Genomic DNA, 19556 nt, shown 5'->3' with positions numbered 1-19556 from the left:
TTGTTTTCAGTTTAAATTCTTTTCTGACCTGACATCCCTACTCCATTCAAAGACTTTTTTTTTTTTTTTTAAAAAAAAAAAAGCTTTGATACAGCATCTAAGTCTTGGGAGGGAGTGTTGGTGGTTCAACAAAAATAGTATTATACAGAGATTTTTTTTTAGAGTTAAATAACAAAATGACCATGTCTGTACTATGGCACTTCTAATAAGCACAACTAAACTTTGTTCAATCTGTGATTATGAAACCTCTGTTTAGTGAAAGCTCAGATCCATTTGAATGCATTGTGGGGGCAGGGAAGAGTTTTCAGCATAGTGGTAATGGAGCTGTATGTCCCTGACAACAATAGCATGTCTGAGAAATCTCACTCAGGGATAAAAATGGTATAATTATGGGGGGAAAAAAGATACATGGCTTGGCACTTGCAGCAGTTTGTCAGGCTGGGTGGCTAAACCAGTACAGTCTGCATCAGTGAGACATGACCTTAATACAAAGTTGCAATACATTAATGTTTTTTATAGTACCTGAAATCTTCAGTGCTGAAATTCAGATCCAGGAATATGGGACATGATGAAAAAGTGGTTACCTTTGAAAGTGTTCCCCTTTGAAAGCCTTTGAGACTCCTTTTTCCACAGTAAAAAAGAGATCCTTGTACTAAGAGTGCAGAGTTGCTGAGTGCAGTACACATTGTGTGTTCTGTCAAAAAAAGAATATGGAGAGTGCTGAATTTTAATGCTACCATCTACATTCTTTCCTTTCTATACCATTCTTTTTGATCTTTATAGTCTACACTTTGCTGATTTTCACTACCAAAAAATCTAATTTTAGAATTAGACATCCTTCTTCCTGAGAATGAAGAATACATGGAAGTGAAGATAGTAAAGTCAATAGATAGAATATCACAGAAATTTAGAGATGGACAACTTTGCTACCTCAGGTTCAATACACCCTATTCCAGTCACAGGTATCAGCTATCAGAAAGATCTCCTTCCAGAGGTCAGAAGCTGTGTGATACTTTGCTGTCTGTTGCAGTAGAGTGAAAGTCTGCAGTCCTTAAGTATTGTGAGTTTATGGGTCATGTAGGAATGAACAGATTTTTTTCCCTATTGTCTTACTCCTTTGCTTTCAAGATTCTAGGTGAATGGCATTTGCAATGCCACCTCTGTCACATAAGCTCTGTTTATAAGACATTATGTTTTTATTCCCTGCCTTTCCTTAGCCATCTTTATCTAAATCGGGTTCTAAATGCTGGCACTTATGCTTCAATACTTGAATCCTGCCAGCAGGAATTTGATTCTGGTATCTATAGGGGTATATTATCTTCTAAATAATTACCTGCCTCTCACAGCAAGCCATTAAAATTCAATTTCAGTTTAGTTTTTGTTCCATCTGTTACAGACACTCGGTGTATTTGCCCAAATAGAAAGGCTAGAGTTTAACCCAATGGACTGAGTGGAATTTCCAAGTGTATCAGGTTCTACCTATCTGGTATTACAGGCAAATAACCTATATCATCCTTATCATAAACCTGCCAAGTTGTGTTTTAGAGCTGTTCAGATGCTGTCCTCCCTTATTTCCATGTCTGTTTTAAAACTACCAAGAGTTTTACTGATCTGATGGTTATAAACCTCCTAGCCATCAATCCACATTTATTCAGGGCCAATATCTACTCATTTGTTCCTGTAGCAGTACTGTTCTTTAGCATAAATGTCTCCCTCTGTTCCAGGTGTTTTACCTGCTATGCATGCACAGAGAATAACCATGACATCTTTCAGCCTTTGAATTTATAAGCTGATCAAGCTTTCTTCTCTAAAACACTTTTCATTACTGTCATCACTTCTCTGCACCTGTTCCAGTCTGAATGCCCTCTCCTCTGTCATTGATGCTCAGATAAGTATTGGCAGAGTCACACACACACCTGCATGAGCATGTCTCATTTTTATTAAAATCACCTCAGTTGGCACATCTAAGCACTGCACTTCATGGAAGCTTCTCATTAGGGGCTTACAGTCAGATTCTGGTTTGTTAATACAACTAAGCAATTTATTCCCTCCACCATTCCCACTCCTACAACAGAGCACAGGATACTTCTGCAAGGAATAATTTCATTCATACAATTTTAGCTATCTAAATGTTAGCGGTCAGGCTCATCAACTTCAAAATAGTTGTCTAAGGCAATTTAGGCAGATAAATCCCACTCTGTGATTCATCCCATCTATCATGCTGTTCATCCCATTCATCTTCAGTGAAATCTCTAGTACAAACATGATATCTAAAACTAAAGGTCATGCAGACTCTGGGACATGTGTGGGCTACATTCCCATGTAAACATCCATCCTTTGCCTAGGACCTCGGGGCCATTTGTCTGTGTCATGCTAGCCCTCTCAGTCCCATTTCTGTCCACTGTCTCCGCAGTTCTCTCTGAGCTTACATCATCCTCAGCCAATGCAAACAAGTGAAAACCAATGCTCCCAGACTGTCAGTTAGGCTCACCCACCCTATGTAAACACTAACCCCCTTGGCCTTAAATTACCCTACAAGGAACAAATACATGAGACGTGTTTTCACAGAAGGCGTTTAGACTGAGTTAGACAGATGTTAAACTGGATTAGAGAAGGATGAATTGGAAGATAGAAATGGGACGTGGAAAGGAAAAATATGGGCACTAGATGGGGACCATTTGTCCTCCTGGTCCTGGAACAAATGGATGGACAGACAGCTTTAAAGTTTGGCGAACTACTCTGGGGAATCCCTGAGAGTACAGACTGTGGGACAGCTCATGAGCAGTGACCTGACATAAAACCACGCATAAGCTACACATATATCTACACTTCTTTGTTTGCACATAACACAGTATAAGAAAGCTCTCAATGATATTTGCCACATTCTACTTTACAGTTTTCAGTCAGATGGCGATGTTTATCTACATTACCATCAAAACGTGCTAAAGATGTCCTAGAAAAGCCAATAGTTTTCAATCATGATTAACTCTGACTCTCCATCCTAGAGAAAGTTTTTGGAAAGTGTGTTGTCTCAATGCATCTGAAAAGAGGGCATTAGATATCTTTTACAGAACAATAGAAGCTCATAAAACCGGGATAGCTCTGTAATTTTTATTCTGTCATGGCCCATGCAACCACCTGGCACAATTACATCATAAGTGCTATGATGAGCATTTTGATGCTCGCATCTATTTAATTTTGGCAAGTCCTTGATTGCAGCCTTTTGTATGGAGGCAGTTCCTGGTGCTTAAAAGCTGCAGCTAGGAATTGTGATAGACAGTAAATCTAACTGATTTTGAGTTGGGAACAATAGCTGTAATGAAGATTTGCATTTTTAAAGGCAAGTAATTAACACCAGTATTAGCTTCTTCCTCTAGCTAAAAAAGTCAAGCTCAACTACCTTTTGCTGAACTTTTGTTGAATTTTGTATTTCTTTCGCTTTGCTGACAAGTATAAAGCATGCAGATCAGCTTCTGCCCAGGTACTATTTTGTCTATTGCTCATAGAAATGGTTAGTGTGTGAGAGAGAAGCAGCAGGACAAATCAGCAGATGTGCTAGGAATCAACAAAATACATAGTTTATTTCAGGACCAGATAGGGGGTATTCACATTACAAACCTGGGCCTTCCTCTGTTTTGTAAAACAAAATTACACTCTCACAGGGCAAGAAGAATTTCTTTTCCATAGTTTCTTCAAGTTATATTTTGCATGAATGTTTAACTAATATATACAGTGCCAAAAATGGAAGCGGCTTAGTTATCCCTTATGTTCTCCCAGTCTTACGACATAGAAATCCAACGAAGCATGCACCTCGATCCAATTATTACAATTTTATAAACATTGACAAATATGAAATAGATTATGATTATTATTCTAGACAAAGTACTAAATCACATGGTTTTGAACAGCTTAAAAGCTATCTACTGCCCAAAAGGCTATATTCTTATTTCTCACTATGTTGTTTGATTCTTGTGGATAACATTTCTTGAGCTGAAATCTTCTTTAGCTTTTCTACCAGGCTCAGTAACTGTTAGTAGTAACACTGAAGAATGATTTACTCAAGTATTCTCTGGGTCAAATCCTGAGGTTTCTAATTAAGATTTGTTTGGTACTTCATCAGACAAAATGATGAAGAGCTTCCCATGAGCTTTCAGTGGTCTTTGCATTTAGAAACGCCTGCATATAGGCCACTTTGTAGGATGCAGAGCAGCTAATACGAAGAGCTCACCAAGGAGTATGCCAAGTTAAGAAGCAAAGCTAAGAATGAACATTTGAGATGCCAGTGTGGGATGGGAAACAAAGCCTCTCCTAGTTTTGTTTATGACACACTGCTCTTGATACCTGGAAATTTCAATTCTCTCTGGTAAAGTCCTTTACCAGTCCATGAGTAAAATGAAGCATTCCTTAATACTTAAGCATTGCCATCTGGAAAAGAAACACTGGGACATTTGCACAGAAACTGTGTTTGTTGGTGTAGTCATTTAAGCCATAAACTAACTACGCTCCATCAGCCTAATGCCTTATCTCACCCTTGTGGATGACTCAGTACAGTATTTAGAACAAAATTAATCTGACCATGAATTCACCCTGTCCTGACATTTCAGGGATTCCTAAAACAGGATTCAATCAGACTCCTTCAATCTGCAGCATTAGGATAAGTCTTCTCCACACCATCCTAAAAATGACCATGCTCATGTTGAGAATAGAGACAATGTCTTAACTACATGGTGTTATACTAGGCAGTTGTTTTGACAGCTATTGCAAAGCTCCTAGGTTGAAGGATACTATGCAGCAATCTTCTAAGTCTGAATGAAGATTGCTGATTTAAAAGTTAAAATTTTAGACTGAGTTTTGCTACTGTAAGGATTTATTTGAATTATGCCTATGGTTTCAATGGGAAAATTACTGTATTCATTGTTTTAATGCAATAGTATATTATCTTTCCATGTATTTAAATTAGATATTGTCATGAGTTTTAACAGTTAGTTTTTAAGAAGATACATTGTACTATTGAAATTAATCCCAGTTGTAGGGGAAAGAGTAATAAAAGAATATTGCCATACAAAAGAATATTGCTAAAGTTGTTGCAACATCAATTTCTAGAATTCCACATTTATTTCCTACAGAAATACTCAGACCTATAGACCTATTATTAAAATACATGCACATAATTAAAACTACTACTACTACTACTACTACAAAAAAAAAAAAAAAAAAAAAAAAAAGAGTTAATTAGAATTCAGAAATATGCCAGCATATTTTTATTTTTTATTTTTTATTTTTTTCTGCATTGTCCTGAAGCCTAACAAAAAGGTGAAAAAAACAGCAAGAGTAGTTCCCAACCTAAACTCTAGAAGGAGAAACTGAAAACAAATAAGGTAAAGATAAAAAATATGATAGGTCTGATATTAAATAACTTCTAAAGATTACAGAAAAGTAAAATGAAACTAAGGCAACACTACTTAAACATCCTGAGGAAAACCACAGGGCTGAAACAATATGTATCTTTTTGGTATTATTTCTTGTGTATGTTCTTCCTTGCTATAAATATTTAGAGCCTTTCATTGCTCTTAAATGTGCCTTCTTTTTTTTTTTTTTTTTTAAAGATTACTACCACAATTCCATTTTGCTTAGGAGACAAAGGTAGATAAAGGTTTAAAAGCCCAGGAGATGCAAAGTGGTTAAAAAAGGTGGAGCTCCTCTCATCTTCCACCAGCAGAGGATTGGGGCCCCGGGTAGTTAAATAAAGAAGGAGAGTAAAAACAAAGTTATGTTCTTAGGAAGAGTCTCTGCTTGCTGCTACTTTGCCAGTCCAAACTAAACTGCAATCCCTTTTTTTCAAAATGTATGTAAAGTATGTAATGTAAACATCAAAAAATATTCATTGTGGGCAAGGTAAATTCTGCCCCAACCTCACAGGTACATGGAAAACAAGAGATAATGAAGTCAGAGCACTCTCATGTTCAAAACTGGTTCATTTACACACCGACTTCTTCACTTCAGCTTGAAGAGACATTAGGGGGCAGGCCAAGAGAGAAAAATAAAAACATGGGAGCGATGGATCAGCAGCCAGCCCATCTCTCACTGACATCACTGCTTCTCAGCCTTACCGCTGAAGTTAAGGTCATCTCTGCACTGTGGTCCAGTATGAAAATGGAAAACCATTCAACAGGGCAACTCTGCCAAAATCTTGCAAATCCTTGCTTTATACCACATCTTCTCTGTGACAACAGAGTGCAGTTACTTCAGACCCTTTATTTCCTTTCTTCTTCCCAGATATGAGTACCTATATCTGCTACAAAGGTGGTGGATATTTAAAACAGCAATCTCATGGCCAAACAGATGAAATAAACATAACTACTTCACTTCAGACCTAACAAGTGAGTCAGCAGTCAGAGCCTATTTCCCCTGCTGAAGTCAGAAAACAAATTATGTTGACAGTGTGCCTGTAATGGTGATGCCATCACTGTGAGAGGAGTTATTTTCAGTCTGCACAGCACTAGTAGAGGAGAAGCAAACATGAGAAAAGGGAAGATGAACTTTCTCTCATGTCTGCTCCTAATATATTTGCTTGTACACCCACTCCTTCAGAGTAGGTATTTTTTTCAATTGTCATTATGTGCCTAAAAGTACACATGCATTTTTCAAAGACTTGCAATTGATTTATGTATTTATTTATTTATTTTTAGGGAGCTACATATACCTCAGGCTTAGAGCAATTTCATCTTTGTATTAAATGGGAACACCTCCTTCAAGTACTTCAGAATTTCTAAATAAAACTGGGAAGAGCTTAAACTGTTTGCCAAAATGTACAAAACTGACCTTATTTAGGGTCTCTTAGTCTTTAGATACCCACTGTGTCAGCCCTGAAGGACAACACAGAACGTGGTTCTACATCTGCCAAAATCTCTCCAAAATGCACTCACTGCTTTTAAAGTGGAGGTGGAAAGGCTTCTGCTTTTTGACAGTACTAAAGCCATGCTTTGAAGAGTTTACTGTCTCACTTTGGAAAAATACAGTTTCTGGGACAGCAGCTGAAAGACACTGTTGAGCTGGATACAAGAAAACTTGAGGGAATTTGGGGAAAAGCAGGGCTTTTTACGTGAGAGGCCTGAAGCACAGAGTGACATAAAAAATGCATGAGGCTGAGAAACACAAGAGACAAAGCAGGAAAGAAGGATATGAAACCGTGAAAAAGGTAAAGGATAAAATAACTGCAGTAAGCCAGGGACAGAATTCTGCTGGGCCACAGAGCTGAACCTGGATAAAGAGCAGAAAGAAGTGAAGGGGCAAGAAAATGACAAGAGAGATCAGAGGAGCCTGGCTTTGTTGGTGAGTGATGAGAGATGAGGAGAGCCTTGCAACAACAGGACTGCAATTTCTGGCAGCAGCAATAGGCAGGAAATGCTGAATTGCAAATACACAGCTCATGAAGGCACACGACTTAATGAGAAGCTGATGACTTGACAATGAGGATTAGAGAGGTTTCTTGTACGGCAGGTGGGAAGTTATTAAAAGAAAGTGTTTGGGTGGGAAAAGGGGAAACAAAGTTTTGGACACTGCATGCAATGAGGCGAGAATAAGGATGACTGGACAAGGAAAGAGTAATGTGCTATGTGAGGAAATAGATGTGCACAAGGTGGGTGGGTGAACAGGGAGAGCAGGTGATCTGCTTCTTCTGCCAAGTGCCAACTTGGGGCTGCCTATGAGGGATGAAGAATACCTCAAGAGGAACGCAAGAGTGAAGTTAAGAGAACCAGGACTGTACTCAGAAGATAAAATGGGAGAAATTTGCAGAGGATTAAGAGGACTGAGAAAAGGCAGTCAGAGCTGGCTGGAAGGAAATTAGTGACAGATTTCCTGCTTGTCTCCAAGGAAAAATAAACTCAGTGTGGAATGTAACCCTTTAAACAAGAGCATTGGTGTGTCACTAATGTAAAAGGAGTTTTTGTGGACTAAAGTGGACAAATTTTGTAATATAGACAAGTGGTTCTTTTAAGGAGCTCATAAAGGATCTCTTTGTCTTTAGAAACTATTAAAACAAAAAAAAAAAATCTGTAGCAATGACATTAATAATTAAAGAATCCTTGCAACAGACTAATTCAGCGCTCTCTGGAGATGGCCATCTTATTGCAATTTGCAGTCTCTCTTAACCAACGTCATTAGTAGTGGTTCTAGAAAGCACAAAGGAATGAGACACTGAAATACTGCAGGAACACTGTCAACACTGATCAAAGCCCTTGTCGTAGTTTTTATTCAACTAGGGCAAGCAGCTCATTTGTGCACAGCACAGAGGCATTCATTCGGCTAAAGCAGGCAAAATAACGTCATTCCTTCCTGAAAATTGTGATTTTTTTTTTTTTTTAAATAGCTTCTTTGAAGCCAGACAAAGTTTCATTTTTGCTACAAGTGAATCGGTAGGGGAGGAATATGATCCTGACAACCTGCTTAATCCCTTCTACTGTCTGTGGTGATTTAATACCAAAGACTCTATTAACTTGTAGGCCCACTGATGGCTGAAAATTTGCTTCTTACTGCAAACATTTAGCTGAAGCCACTGGACATTTTATCTGGGTGTAATTGATTTAATGAGACACTGAATGGATGTTTGCTTCATTAATCTTGTATCAAGTGGCTCTAAAAAAGAAAACATTGGCATATCTCTACAACTGCTCAGAGCTTCTCTATGGTTTATCACTGTTAACACATCAGCATTTCCAATTTCCTGTGATTCACTAAATACTGACACAAAAATTCGTATATAGAATTACCTGGCTATTAATTTTCAAGGCACGAATGATCCTTACATGATCTCTAGAATTGTTTTGGATTTCTCCTCTTCCCTGTTTAAACAGCCCTCACCTATTCTCAGCATCCCTTTTCTGTTTCCTCCTACATACTGCTCTACCTTCGTTTTCACTTACTGGAATGACCAACAAGTCAAAAAACTTCCACAGCCTCCCCTCCTCCACCTGAAATATCTTGTGTGATCTAGGAGTAGGTCAAGTCCATACCACTTATTAGCTTAAGCACACCGTAACTCAGAACCTTTTACAGCTCAAACAGCACAGACTTTATAGTTTCTGACTCATCTGTTGCATGCATACATTTTTGCAACACCGCAGCTCCAAATAAGGGACCACATCAAAAAACGCAGCAATCAGCTGCTTTGCAACACTGCATAAATGTTGATGTCTCCTCATCTTGCTACTCCTTTTGGCAAGGCAGTGATTCTGGAGCAAGTCTTTGCTCCATCAGAAAGGGCAAAGTGGGTCAACACAGCAGGGACAAAGTGTGTAACCCATGAGGGGGACAAGGATGTTTCAGACAATATGCTTCTCTTCAGTCCTTCCAGAAATCGAGATGATTTCCGTCACATTCATTCCTCTCTTTCAGTAAACTCTGGTTTTGGGTGATGGAAATGAGTACTCACTGTGGGACTGCCTCATCACGAGGTCCTGAAGCTACTGCTGGAGGTCTAAAATGTCCATATTCAGAGTAGGCATCTGCCCTTTACATCAGTAAATCACCCAAGGGGCCCATAATCCTGCTGGAAGGAGAAGTGCCTGCACTGTTTGGAGTTTGCCAGCCCCTAGTTGGGTTGTGAGTAGTGAAAAAACACTTCGGGGTAAGTCAGTCATCAGTGACATTTCTTATTCACAGAAGACACATCAACTAGGTATGGGAGTGAATCAGTCACATTTCTGAATTACAGCGAGGCTGGGGCTCACAGCAGGAGCTCCCAGGTGCAAGAGAACGGGAGACACCATAGAAGCAGGTGGGAAAAATACTACGTACTGTACACCAGGTACCATGACAACCCCTGGTGATTTACATTTGATGATGTTGCAGGTCTTATTTTTGTACTGGAGAGGATTTATGGACAAGATGTCTGGCTACAGACCTGGGCCCCCCTCAGAAAGGCACTGCTTGGTTTTCTACAGGGAAAAAGACGAGGCACAACTGTGAGATGCTGGTGAAAGAGTGAGTGAACCATCCAGAGGAAGCACGCAGACCTTTTACTGTTGCAAAGAAACAGGGGTAGAAAACTGTATGTGTATATCTGATCACTTTAACAGGAGGTATTCCAGAAGAGATTAGCAGACTGCTGGGAATGAGGATCAGGTGTTGTTCAACATGATAAAGGATAGATGTTAGCTCAGTCAGGAGAATCCTTTTGTGTATAATTAAGGGGCAGGAAAGAGAAAATAAAGCTTTCTGGATCTAAGAGGGATTCTTGGCTAAGAGACACTGGATAATCTATAAAAGGAAGCAAAGAGTTAGATCGTTAGAGCAGATGATTTGGTGGGTAGCTTTCGAAGAGAGCCAGTAACGGGGGAGGATATTAACACAATTTAACTGGGAGCGGGCTATAGCACAAAATCAGGAAATGGAGGTAGCAATGTTACAACACAGAAGAGCTGGATAAATTGTGCTTTTCTTGTCAGTAGCCTCTTTAAATCAGACCTAATTTGATAACAATAACAGAAGGATATGTGATCCTTAAACTCCTAGGTCTGGGGGAGGAGGGAGGAGACGGGCAGTGTATGTACAGCACTGTGGCCTCCCTGGGCCTTGTGTGTTTTATAGCAGTGACTTGTGAGGCTGACAAGTTTGTTACTGTTATACTAGCCTTGTATAAACACAATAGAGTCTCATATTCTACTTCCATCAACTTTGTATCTTTTTCCTTGTGAACAGCTACCCTATGTAATATGTAACCCAGCAGAACCCTGACCCACAGAGACTGATCCTTGTTTATACCGTACCATTTCCTTTTTGTGTCAAAATACAGAATCTGGAATTTGGGTATTCTTCTCGACGTCCCACCATAACAGGGTGGTAACTTGAACTCAGTATTTGATAACAGGTTCCCATGCAAGACTTTGAAGCTCAGCAAAAGCTTTCTCATATTCTGCGGTGAACAGGATAAGCATTGTCACTCGGAAGATAAATCTGAGCTATCCATATGTACAGAAATGCTAAAATGAGAACATATGTTGGAGACAGGTAATGAGACCGTATTTTATTGAATTCCACATTTCCACTCAGGATATAGAAACCACAGGCACAATATTTCCTGCTAGTACTGTAACCACAGATAAAACTCAGATCAGCAATACCATGAAGTCTGATCCATTATGCTTTACTCTTGTGATACCAGTGTACTGTGATATAAACAAACATACATATGCATACACAGACAAGCTAGAGTTTTAAGTGGTGAGTCAGATACCACATCCCTAATATAGGTAGGATTTAGAAGTATTCTTATTGGCATTATTGTATCTTCTACTACATTTGCAGGATCAGAACTTCAAAGAAAAGCCTGCCAGAGGAAATTGTAGGAAATGTTTGCATTCCAGTACGATTCCATCATCCAGGGGTCTGTAACAGCAAAAGCACCCTTCAGCAGATTATTTTTTTTTTTTTTTTTTGAAAGGCCAGGTCAGGTCTTTATCCACAACAGTTGTTCACTTCAGTTTTTTCCTTTTTAATTCTGTTATAACTCTCCGTAACCCTGGTTTACATAGATGATTCTATACATATGGGGGCAGACTACATGACTTCTGGTGCCTCTGCTACAGCAACTCACACCAGCTGGGAACTTCTTTCAGCACTTTGTTTCTCTCCCTGGTCTTCATCAGCTCTCCAAACATCAATGAAACCATGCTTTCAATATCCCAATGAGGTTAAGGAGACGTTCCTTCTATTTGCATCCAAAGCACAGAGCAACCAGTTCTAATTACCACTAAGGCTTCCTTATTCTATTCTGGCAGGATGTATTTACTCTTCCCCAATCAAGGCCTCTTCACTCTTTTGAAAACATCATTAAGAAAGATTAAGCGTCCTTAGATGAATCTCATCTATATTAAGTGACTTACCAAATTACACAATTGTCCTTTGTGATCTGCTAGGAACTGAATTCAGGTGTCCCGAGAGCAAGAGACTCTGCCTCTGCTAGCTAAACAAACAAATTGTACTGATTTTCTCTTTAACTCCTCTGATGTTTTTTACATGTAAATTTGAACAGTAACTTCTGTGTATTTTTGTGCATTAAATTCAAATTATATGCCTCAGTACTATGATCATAATACCTACAACTGAATTTCAATTTGCACTTTCAGAACGCATTTACCCTTTCATATTCTATTCGCTGTAATCAGAACATACTGCACAATAATTCACACCTAATACACTACACCTATATGAGTGTGGAATTTGTGGTTTTTGTTGCCATAATTTCAGTTTGCTATGCAATTCCCTCCCTTTTCTTCGTATTTTAAAAATGGAAGTTCTAGCTTCCAATTACTACTCTTATAGCAATACTAGCAAACTAAACCTTTTTTATACTTACTAATTGTTCTTCTGGTGGTATGACTATGGTGATTTACTAACTTTGCCATGAATTTTGCCTTAAATACAAAGAGGAAGTAGATGCATTAGATGCCACTGCAAATAAGCAAAGTTCCCCAATTTCTACGACTCACAAGTAATATCTCCCCTTTCAATATGGTTTGATTTTAGATTTGCTAGAATATTAAAAAAAAAAAAAAGTGCAGCTTGTGAAGCTCACTTAATTCATATGTTGACAGGTTAACAAGATTTTATACAGTACTGTAATTTCAGTGCCATATGCTACTTCTTCCTAATGAATGTGATCACTTTTTCGGGTGCAATGCATGTATAACATCTGTGTGGATGCAAAATTATTGCAACCACTTATGCAAAGGTGAAACCAACCCTTGCTGAGTCTGGTGACAGAGTTAATAGCAGTGACTACATTCAAGTGGTGATAGCTGTGCTTAAAGGAAATGAAGTTAAAAGGAAAGGTCTGCTGCCATGGGTGAAACAAAGATCTTGCTTTGGCCTGAGACAAAAGGAATGAAACATAGGAGCTGCTGTCTCGAGGCAAAATACCTTCAGTATCTTACTTCTCACTGTGAGGACAATCCAACTCTGAGTCTAGCAGGATCTGAAAGACGGAATGCCCTACATCTCCCAGAGATTAACTGGTATGTTTCTCTTCCCGTGGAGAAAATTTCAAGATAGTTTTTTTGCCCTGAAGTCTGTTCTTGCAAGGCAGCCCGTATAAAAATCCAAATGCAACTTCTTCCCTTATAAAATTTAGATGTGTGGTGTGATAATACTCAACCCCCCAAACAATGAAAGGGCATAATTCTGCCTACCCTCTGCACTTCTGTGCCTGAGAAAAGGTCAGATTTCTACTGTTTGCAGTCCTCTTATATGCTACCACATAAGATCTTTGCCCTTGTTTTTTCTGGGTTTGATGACTGCATACATGGAAAGACAGAAAATGACCAACATACAAAATTTAGAGTAACACCTGAAATGTAACACCTAATCTCCTTCTAAAAAGAGTTTCAAATTCAAATAAGTAATTCAGAACAGGTACCTATGGCAGGAAAGGAATAGACAAATATGAAAGGAAAAGAGGAGATCATGGAAACTTTAATTTAGAGGAAAAAAAATCTCCACATAAAGAGGGATTGCTTGAATTATGTTAAACAAAAGCTTTGTTAATATCTTTTTCTGTTTTGGTTGCCACCTTCCAGGTGACCAGATTCTTTAACAGCAAGCCTCAGATGTATGTACCTGACTGTGTAGTTGATGCAGGTACGAAACAATGAGAGTAAAGTGAGTTATGCCTCTGAAGGAACAGAAATTGTGTTTCCAGAAGGATGTAGGGAATTTTTTTTTCTTCATGGACTTTTACATGAATTCAAAAATCCGTATTTCCTTATTTGTGTGTCAAATGCTGTATGGCTGCTGTGAATATGAGCTTTCTATTCAGAGTTCCAGAAGCCACCTTGAGACTAAAGTGACCTGGTGCTAATGAAACTACCAAAAAAAAAAAAAAGTCAGTCCTTGCTGTTAGGCTAAGCTTGAAGGCTGCCAAGCACGACTTAATTGTCCATTTTTTTGTTACCTCGCTCTAAATTTCAAACAAACAACTGGCCAGCGTTTTACAAATTGCCCGTGTTTTTGAAGGAAGCCATCCTGAATTCTCTTCAACCTTTAACTCAAATTTCAATAGGGTTGTGTTGTAAGTTTTTTGTTTGTTTGTTTTGGTTTTATTTGTTTTGGGGTTGATTTTAGTTGTTTTGTTGTTGCTTTGCTGTGGTGGTGGTTTTGTTTGTTTTGCGTGTTTGTTTTGTTGCTTGAGGACAGCAGAGAAGACAAAAACGGTAGAATTAGATTTTACCTAGATCTACTCCCCGGTCTAACTCACCACGTGGCAGCACAAGTAATTGCACCACTTCAAAGGGGAGGGTGATGCAAGTGAACAGGCAGTGAGCAAGGGGAGGGCACAGCTGCTTCTCCTGGCAGTAGCGAAGGCTTAAAGGGATCGTTCAACTCTGACCTTTTACTCCAGACATGAAAGCCTCTCAGCTGAAGCCTGATTCACCATGAGCAACTCCCCAACTACTCCTTCGTACCTCTTTGTAGGCAGATATTTACGCTCACATGAATATAAAGTGGGATGAAAAAAATGCTACCCAGCAGGAACGGAAGTAGCCTGTGTTCACCACAGTGACGTGTGCGTGGACAGGACATGCATTTGTGCACACACAGACAAACTGATTTTTAACTACCAGCACTCTAGCCATGCCACACGCACACACACCAGAAAAAGGAGAAAAAAAAAAAAAAAGGATTTTACCTGCTATCAAAGATGGAACAGCACAAGTTATCTGTAAAATCCGGACATGCTTTGGTACAGCAGGGGCTGTTCAGAATGATGTAGCCCTCTCAAACACTGCTCTGAAAGCTCTGGCTTTGATAACAAGATGTTTGACATCCGTACCCCTCCTCAGTCGCCGGTCTAATGTTTCAAGGATTCTTCTGCGTCAGCCAAACTATCTGATGTTGCAAAAGGGTGGGTGTTTATTACAGCGCTTAACATCTTAAGAGAACCGTATGAGACTGCATACACTTCTGAATCTCAGTATACGTTTAAGTCAAGTGTTTGTGTACTAGCTAGCAGCTGAGGATAAAAAGGAGTAAAACAGGCACTCCTTTCAGAACCTGTGGGGCTTTTTGACAGCTTTATCTTCACATCCCATGGCCTGCAGAAATATGACTTACCTGCCCTGAGCTAACTCTTACTCACACAGCCCAACCACCGCTCCAGCGGCGTTGATTTAAGGGCAGATTTCTGCACCTTAATCCCTTCCCCTCTTTGCCTAATGGTCCTGCACAGCGCACAGTGCTACGTCTCCCTCGCTTGCCTCCATCCCCTCTTCTGTTTACACAGCCCAACTTTTAGCCTGCCCCCCACCACACCCCCCCCCGACTCATTCCCCTGAGCAGCGCCAGCCTCGGCGGGGCTTCCTGGCAGCCCTGCGGGTCAGGCTTAGCGGCGGGGAGGGCACAACCCTACAGAGGCACGGACTTCGGGGAGCCCCAGCCCGGCTGCTTAACGGGTGGGGGAGACCCGGGGCCGAGCTCAACCCCCCCGCGGCCCCTCCGCCGCCTCTCCCCCGCCACCTGCGGGGGCCGCCCCGCTGCGGGGCGCGCAGGCGCCTCTGTTGGGGCAGGTGGGGGCCGGGCGCCATGTTGTGAGCGGAAGCCGTGCCCGGGCGGCGGGGCCGGGGGGAGGGCGGAAGCGCGGCCCCGCCTGGCGGCGGGGAGGGACGGAGGGACCGCGGCTGCGGGCACCGCTCGGCGCCGCCGCTACCGGAGCCGGAGCCAGAGCCAGAGCCGGAGCCGGGGCGTCCCGCGCCCTGCCGTAGGGCTCTCCGCCCCCGGAGCGCGGAGGCTGCGGGAGCGGCGCGGGGAAGATGCCCCTGGCTCAGCTGGCGGACCCCTGGCAGAAGATGGCTGTGGACAGCGCGGCCGAGAGCGGCGCCGAGGTACGGGGCGGGGGGGGAAGGGGGGGGTCGGGAAGTTGCGGGAGGGGGCCGGGAGTCGGCTCCGCGCTGCCCCCCCCCCCCCCTCCGGGGCTCCCCGCCCGCCCTCCCCTTCCGCCCCCTGCCCCGGCGGGGAGCGACCTGCGGCCGGCCCCGGCCCTTTTGTTCCTCCTCTCCCCGGGGGCTGGGAGCGGCTGCGGAGGGTGGAGAGGGGCCGGGGGCTGCCCCTCGGGGCCGGGGTGGTCGCCGCGGGGTGGGGGTGGGCGAGCGAGCGAGCGGCGGCGGCTGCGGGGAGCGTCCCCGGCAGGGAGGGCAGCGCCGTGCGGCTCCTGCCCTTGTTAGGCAGTGCCTGCCCGCCCGCCCCGCCGTCATGTGCCGGGGGCAGCTGCCCCGTGCCGCCTGCCCCGGGGGCTGCTCCTGCTGCAGGGACAGCAGCGACAGGAGAGGTGCGGCGGGAGAGGCGTCTCTGAGAGGCTGCTCAGGCTGAGGGTTTAGGGGAAAGACCTTCGCTGTTGCTTCAGGCATCCACGCTTCCCACCTGTGCTTGGTGTAAGTAATAATGGCAGGCTGTGCGTGCCGGAAAGGCAGCAAAATAGGTTGCTCCATTTGAGGTGTATGTGCACACATTATCAATTACACTTTGTTACTTGCTTTTTTAATATTCTTCAGAACATGGCTTGTTTTTAAACTACTGCCATGAACTTCTTGAAAAAAGTGCATTCCCTCTTCCTAAATACATAAACACTTAAACTGCCGTGGACTCGTGTCAATATTTTTTATAAGACACCTAAAAATTCTCCAGGATCACTAACAAAACGTGGGACAGCAACTGAACTGCCTGGTTTGCACCGTAAGGTGCGAGTCCAGAATAAATGACCAGCTCTTGAAAAGACCGGGCTGCACCTATAAAACTGTTTTAAACAAACCTCGAAAGGAAGAGTGAGGCTTAGAAAGGTTGCTTACTTGAAATTGTTTTTTTTTTAAGAGGAGATGTTCTGGTGAAAAAGAGATGTCTGTCAAATACATAAACAAATGACCTAAATACATAACTTAGAATTTCAATTTACATGTGTTGTGTTTATCCATAGCGTAGCAGTCTCATAATTACAGACCCTGTCCTGCAAGAGTGTCCTTGGGCAAAAATATTTTATACGTCCTCCTGGAAGCTCATTGTGATTTTAGTCATAGGTTGATAGTAGTCATGCCTTTAGCTGTAATAGTGAGGTAAAGAGTTTCCGCTAACGTTTCAGATGTGCTGACACAGCTCTTGTAACACTGTCTTATCCACGTGGAATTATGAATTACTGAGCTTTAAAACTCAGCTCACACACTTCCTTTGTCTTAACAACTCTCTGGAGTTTTATATTTATTGGATTTTTTTTTTTTAATTTGCTTCCCAGTGAAGCCCCGTGTTCGGTTGTATGCCGCTACCACTGAGGGGGTGATTTGCTGTGATAAGTGAGCAAATTCAGTAGGAGGAATACAGTACCTTTAACTAGCATGAATCTTTCAGACAGCGTAGTTAACCATCAACAGCTGTTGCAACTGAGGTGTACAGGACAGCAGATCTGTAAAACGTGGTCCTTCTTAAGATATAATGCAAACAGTTCTTTAGATAAGATACGGATTTCTCGTTTTCAGAACTCAGTTGCAGGATTTCTGTTTCAACAGTTACAAATAGTTTGGTGATTTACAATGTATCTCTGACAGTGTTTTCAATGTGTAAACTTGTTGAACAGTGTAATTTAAAGGTAATATATTAAGTATTGTGGGATTTTTTTAACGTTTCTTGTTTTAAATCAGAGCACCTTGAAAGCCCATAGAATTATACTGTCTTTTATTGACTCAGGGCTGACTCAAGATCTATAACAAGCACAGGTTTGTTTTTCATGGTGAAAATGTGCCTGTTTTTTCAAGCCATCTGCTTTCAAGCAAATTAAGTATTGATGATTTGAATTTGTATTTGGATGTCTGTATAACTAGCCTGAACCTCTGATCTGTACTCCCAGCTATGCATATTAATGTCAACTGGAGGAGAATGAATACAGTTACAGCAGCCAAGTTTTGGACACCAGTATGTTGAAAGAGTTGGCCATGATAAGGAGATATCGCTTGCTAGGCATCCAGGGAAGCATTTGTGCCATCTATCTTTAGGAGTTTTAATTTAGGTGCTCTAAATTGGCTGTGGAGAAAGTTCAGATTTTTCCGCTGCCCTCTATAGAGGATTTATCATCACCTATTTAGGTACCTAAATAGAAGGTGTGAATTCCCTTTCTCAGAAATCCTTGGTTTTATCTCCTGTATCCAGAATTTTATGAGTCTTACACAAGACAATAGGTGCAAGCATTTAAGGGTCAAGTTGCTGCTTAAAAGAATCCAGCACGATGTAATTTTGCCTTTGTAATTCAGTTCTGATGTCAGTGTGACATTGCTTAAGTCGATGTATAGCTCTGGCCTGGAATCTGCAGTTCATCAGGTTTCTTGCTGCTGAGGCCAAGCAATCATCTGCTGGTTGTGATCCCCTCTGTACACCCCGTGCTGGTGTGTGTGCAATCAGTGCTAGACTTGCGCTCCACCACAACGGAGGATGGATTTACAGTAACTTCTTGCGCAGTCCAGACAGACAAACAGCCGGAATGCTGAAGCAGGATCACCTAAGGGGGCTGGTCTGTGTGCATTTTGGAGGCCATTCGTCATCTCTCCCTTGCAGTAAGAATTCCCAGCAGCATCCTCACAGCACCCAGCTATCACTTCTGATGCAGGGCTGGTGTCCGTACGGTGGGTTCTGAGGTGTGGTGGTATTTTTTTCAGATCTGTCAAGTGAAATTTTCTTACTGTGTGTCAGACGTGGCAAATGGCAGCATAATTCTCATCTAAATAAGCAGTTTACCCAGTATTCAGCAAACTCCTGTGATAGAGGTGCAGATAGCAGTTGCTATATGTATGTAAATACTGACTTGAAAAACATACTATCTGCATGAAAGATACTTAGGTGTTTTTTCAGCCCTTCAGATCCTTAATGGCACGATTTTTACCTGTAGCATTTTTCAGTTTAGCAAATTACTGCTAAATGTGGCGTCGTGGAGATACCTTGCTGTTGGATGGGTGGGACAGGAGGGGGCAGCTGCTTTGCTCAGCACCTCCACGCAGTGCTGCGCGTTGGTTTCCTCGTGGCAGCTTTGATTTCTCAAATTGCTCTCTAAGTTTTCCTAGGGCATTGGCAGTTCTTAGCTCACAATTGTTTTTTCCATTGTCGTGTACATAATATTTCTTGCCACAGTTGGGCATTTAACGCGCAGTAGATGGGAGCTGGCTGACATGCTTGAAGGGTCATACTAATTGTAGTCGTTTTCCATTCACAGTGCTTTACTTAGATTTACAATGATAGACAGACTGAGGTGGACATTGCATTATCTCTGCGTATCAAAAAATATTAGCTTTATGAGTTGATTGATCCTGGGAACTGGCCAAGTTATCAACTTCAAGAACTCGTGCAATACACTGGTTTTGTTATTAAGATATAATTCATTGCAGTATTTCAATAGTAAAACACTTAAGCAGCTCTTCAGGCAACAGCAAAACCTTGTGGCTGTTTGTTTCCATTGTAGTGACTTCTCGTGGGGAAATAATTTAACCAGTAAAACTGGAGACGTTTCTCTTCAGGGAATTTTTATGTTTAGG

General features: G+C 41.7%; 1 protein-coding gene and 1 long non-coding RNA gene across 6 annotated transcripts in view; one reads left to right on the top strand and one right to left on the bottom strand.

Annotated features, from left to right (window-relative positions):
* The window catches only part of LOC106020281 (uncharacterized), a 96980-nt gene extending 81395 nt beyond the window's left edge, over positions 1 to 15585 (bottom strand). For all 3 annotated transcript variants that reach the window (XR_011804726.1, XR_002406646.4, XR_005260989.2), the window contains exon 1: positions 14687 to 15585. This is a non-coding gene — a long non-coding RNA (uncharacterized lncRNA). The remainder of the gene's footprint in view (positions 1 to 14686) is intronic.
* Positions 15586 to 15611: 26 nt separating this feature from the next.
* The window catches only part of RPS6KA3 (ribosomal protein S6 kinase A3), a 75041-nt gene continuing 71096 nt past the window's right edge, over positions 15612 to 19556 (top strand). For 2 of the 3 annotated variants that reach the window (XM_038167731.2, XM_038167727.2), the window contains exon 1: positions 15612 to 15878. In XM_038167731.2, coding sequence (XP_038023659.1) covers positions 15807 to 15878 — 72 coding nt within the window. In that variant the 5' untranslated portion in view covers positions 15612 to 15806. Of the gene's footprint in view, positions 15879 to 16307; positions 16425 to 19556 lie in introns of those variants that run through there. The other variant, XM_013109158.5, reaches the window with a different exon arrangement.

Source organism: Anas platyrhynchos, chromosome 1 (assembly GCF_047663525.1).
Source record: "Anas platyrhynchos isolate ZD024472 breed Pekin duck chromosome 1, IASCAAS_PekinDuck_T2T, whole genome shotgun sequence".
In the NCBI taxonomy this organism is placed as follows: domain Eukaryota; kingdom Metazoa; phylum Chordata; class Aves; order Anseriformes; family Anatidae; genus Anas; species Anas platyrhynchos.
Note: the sequence above shows the minus strand (reverse complement) of the source record. Positions and strands in the feature narration are given on the sequence as shown.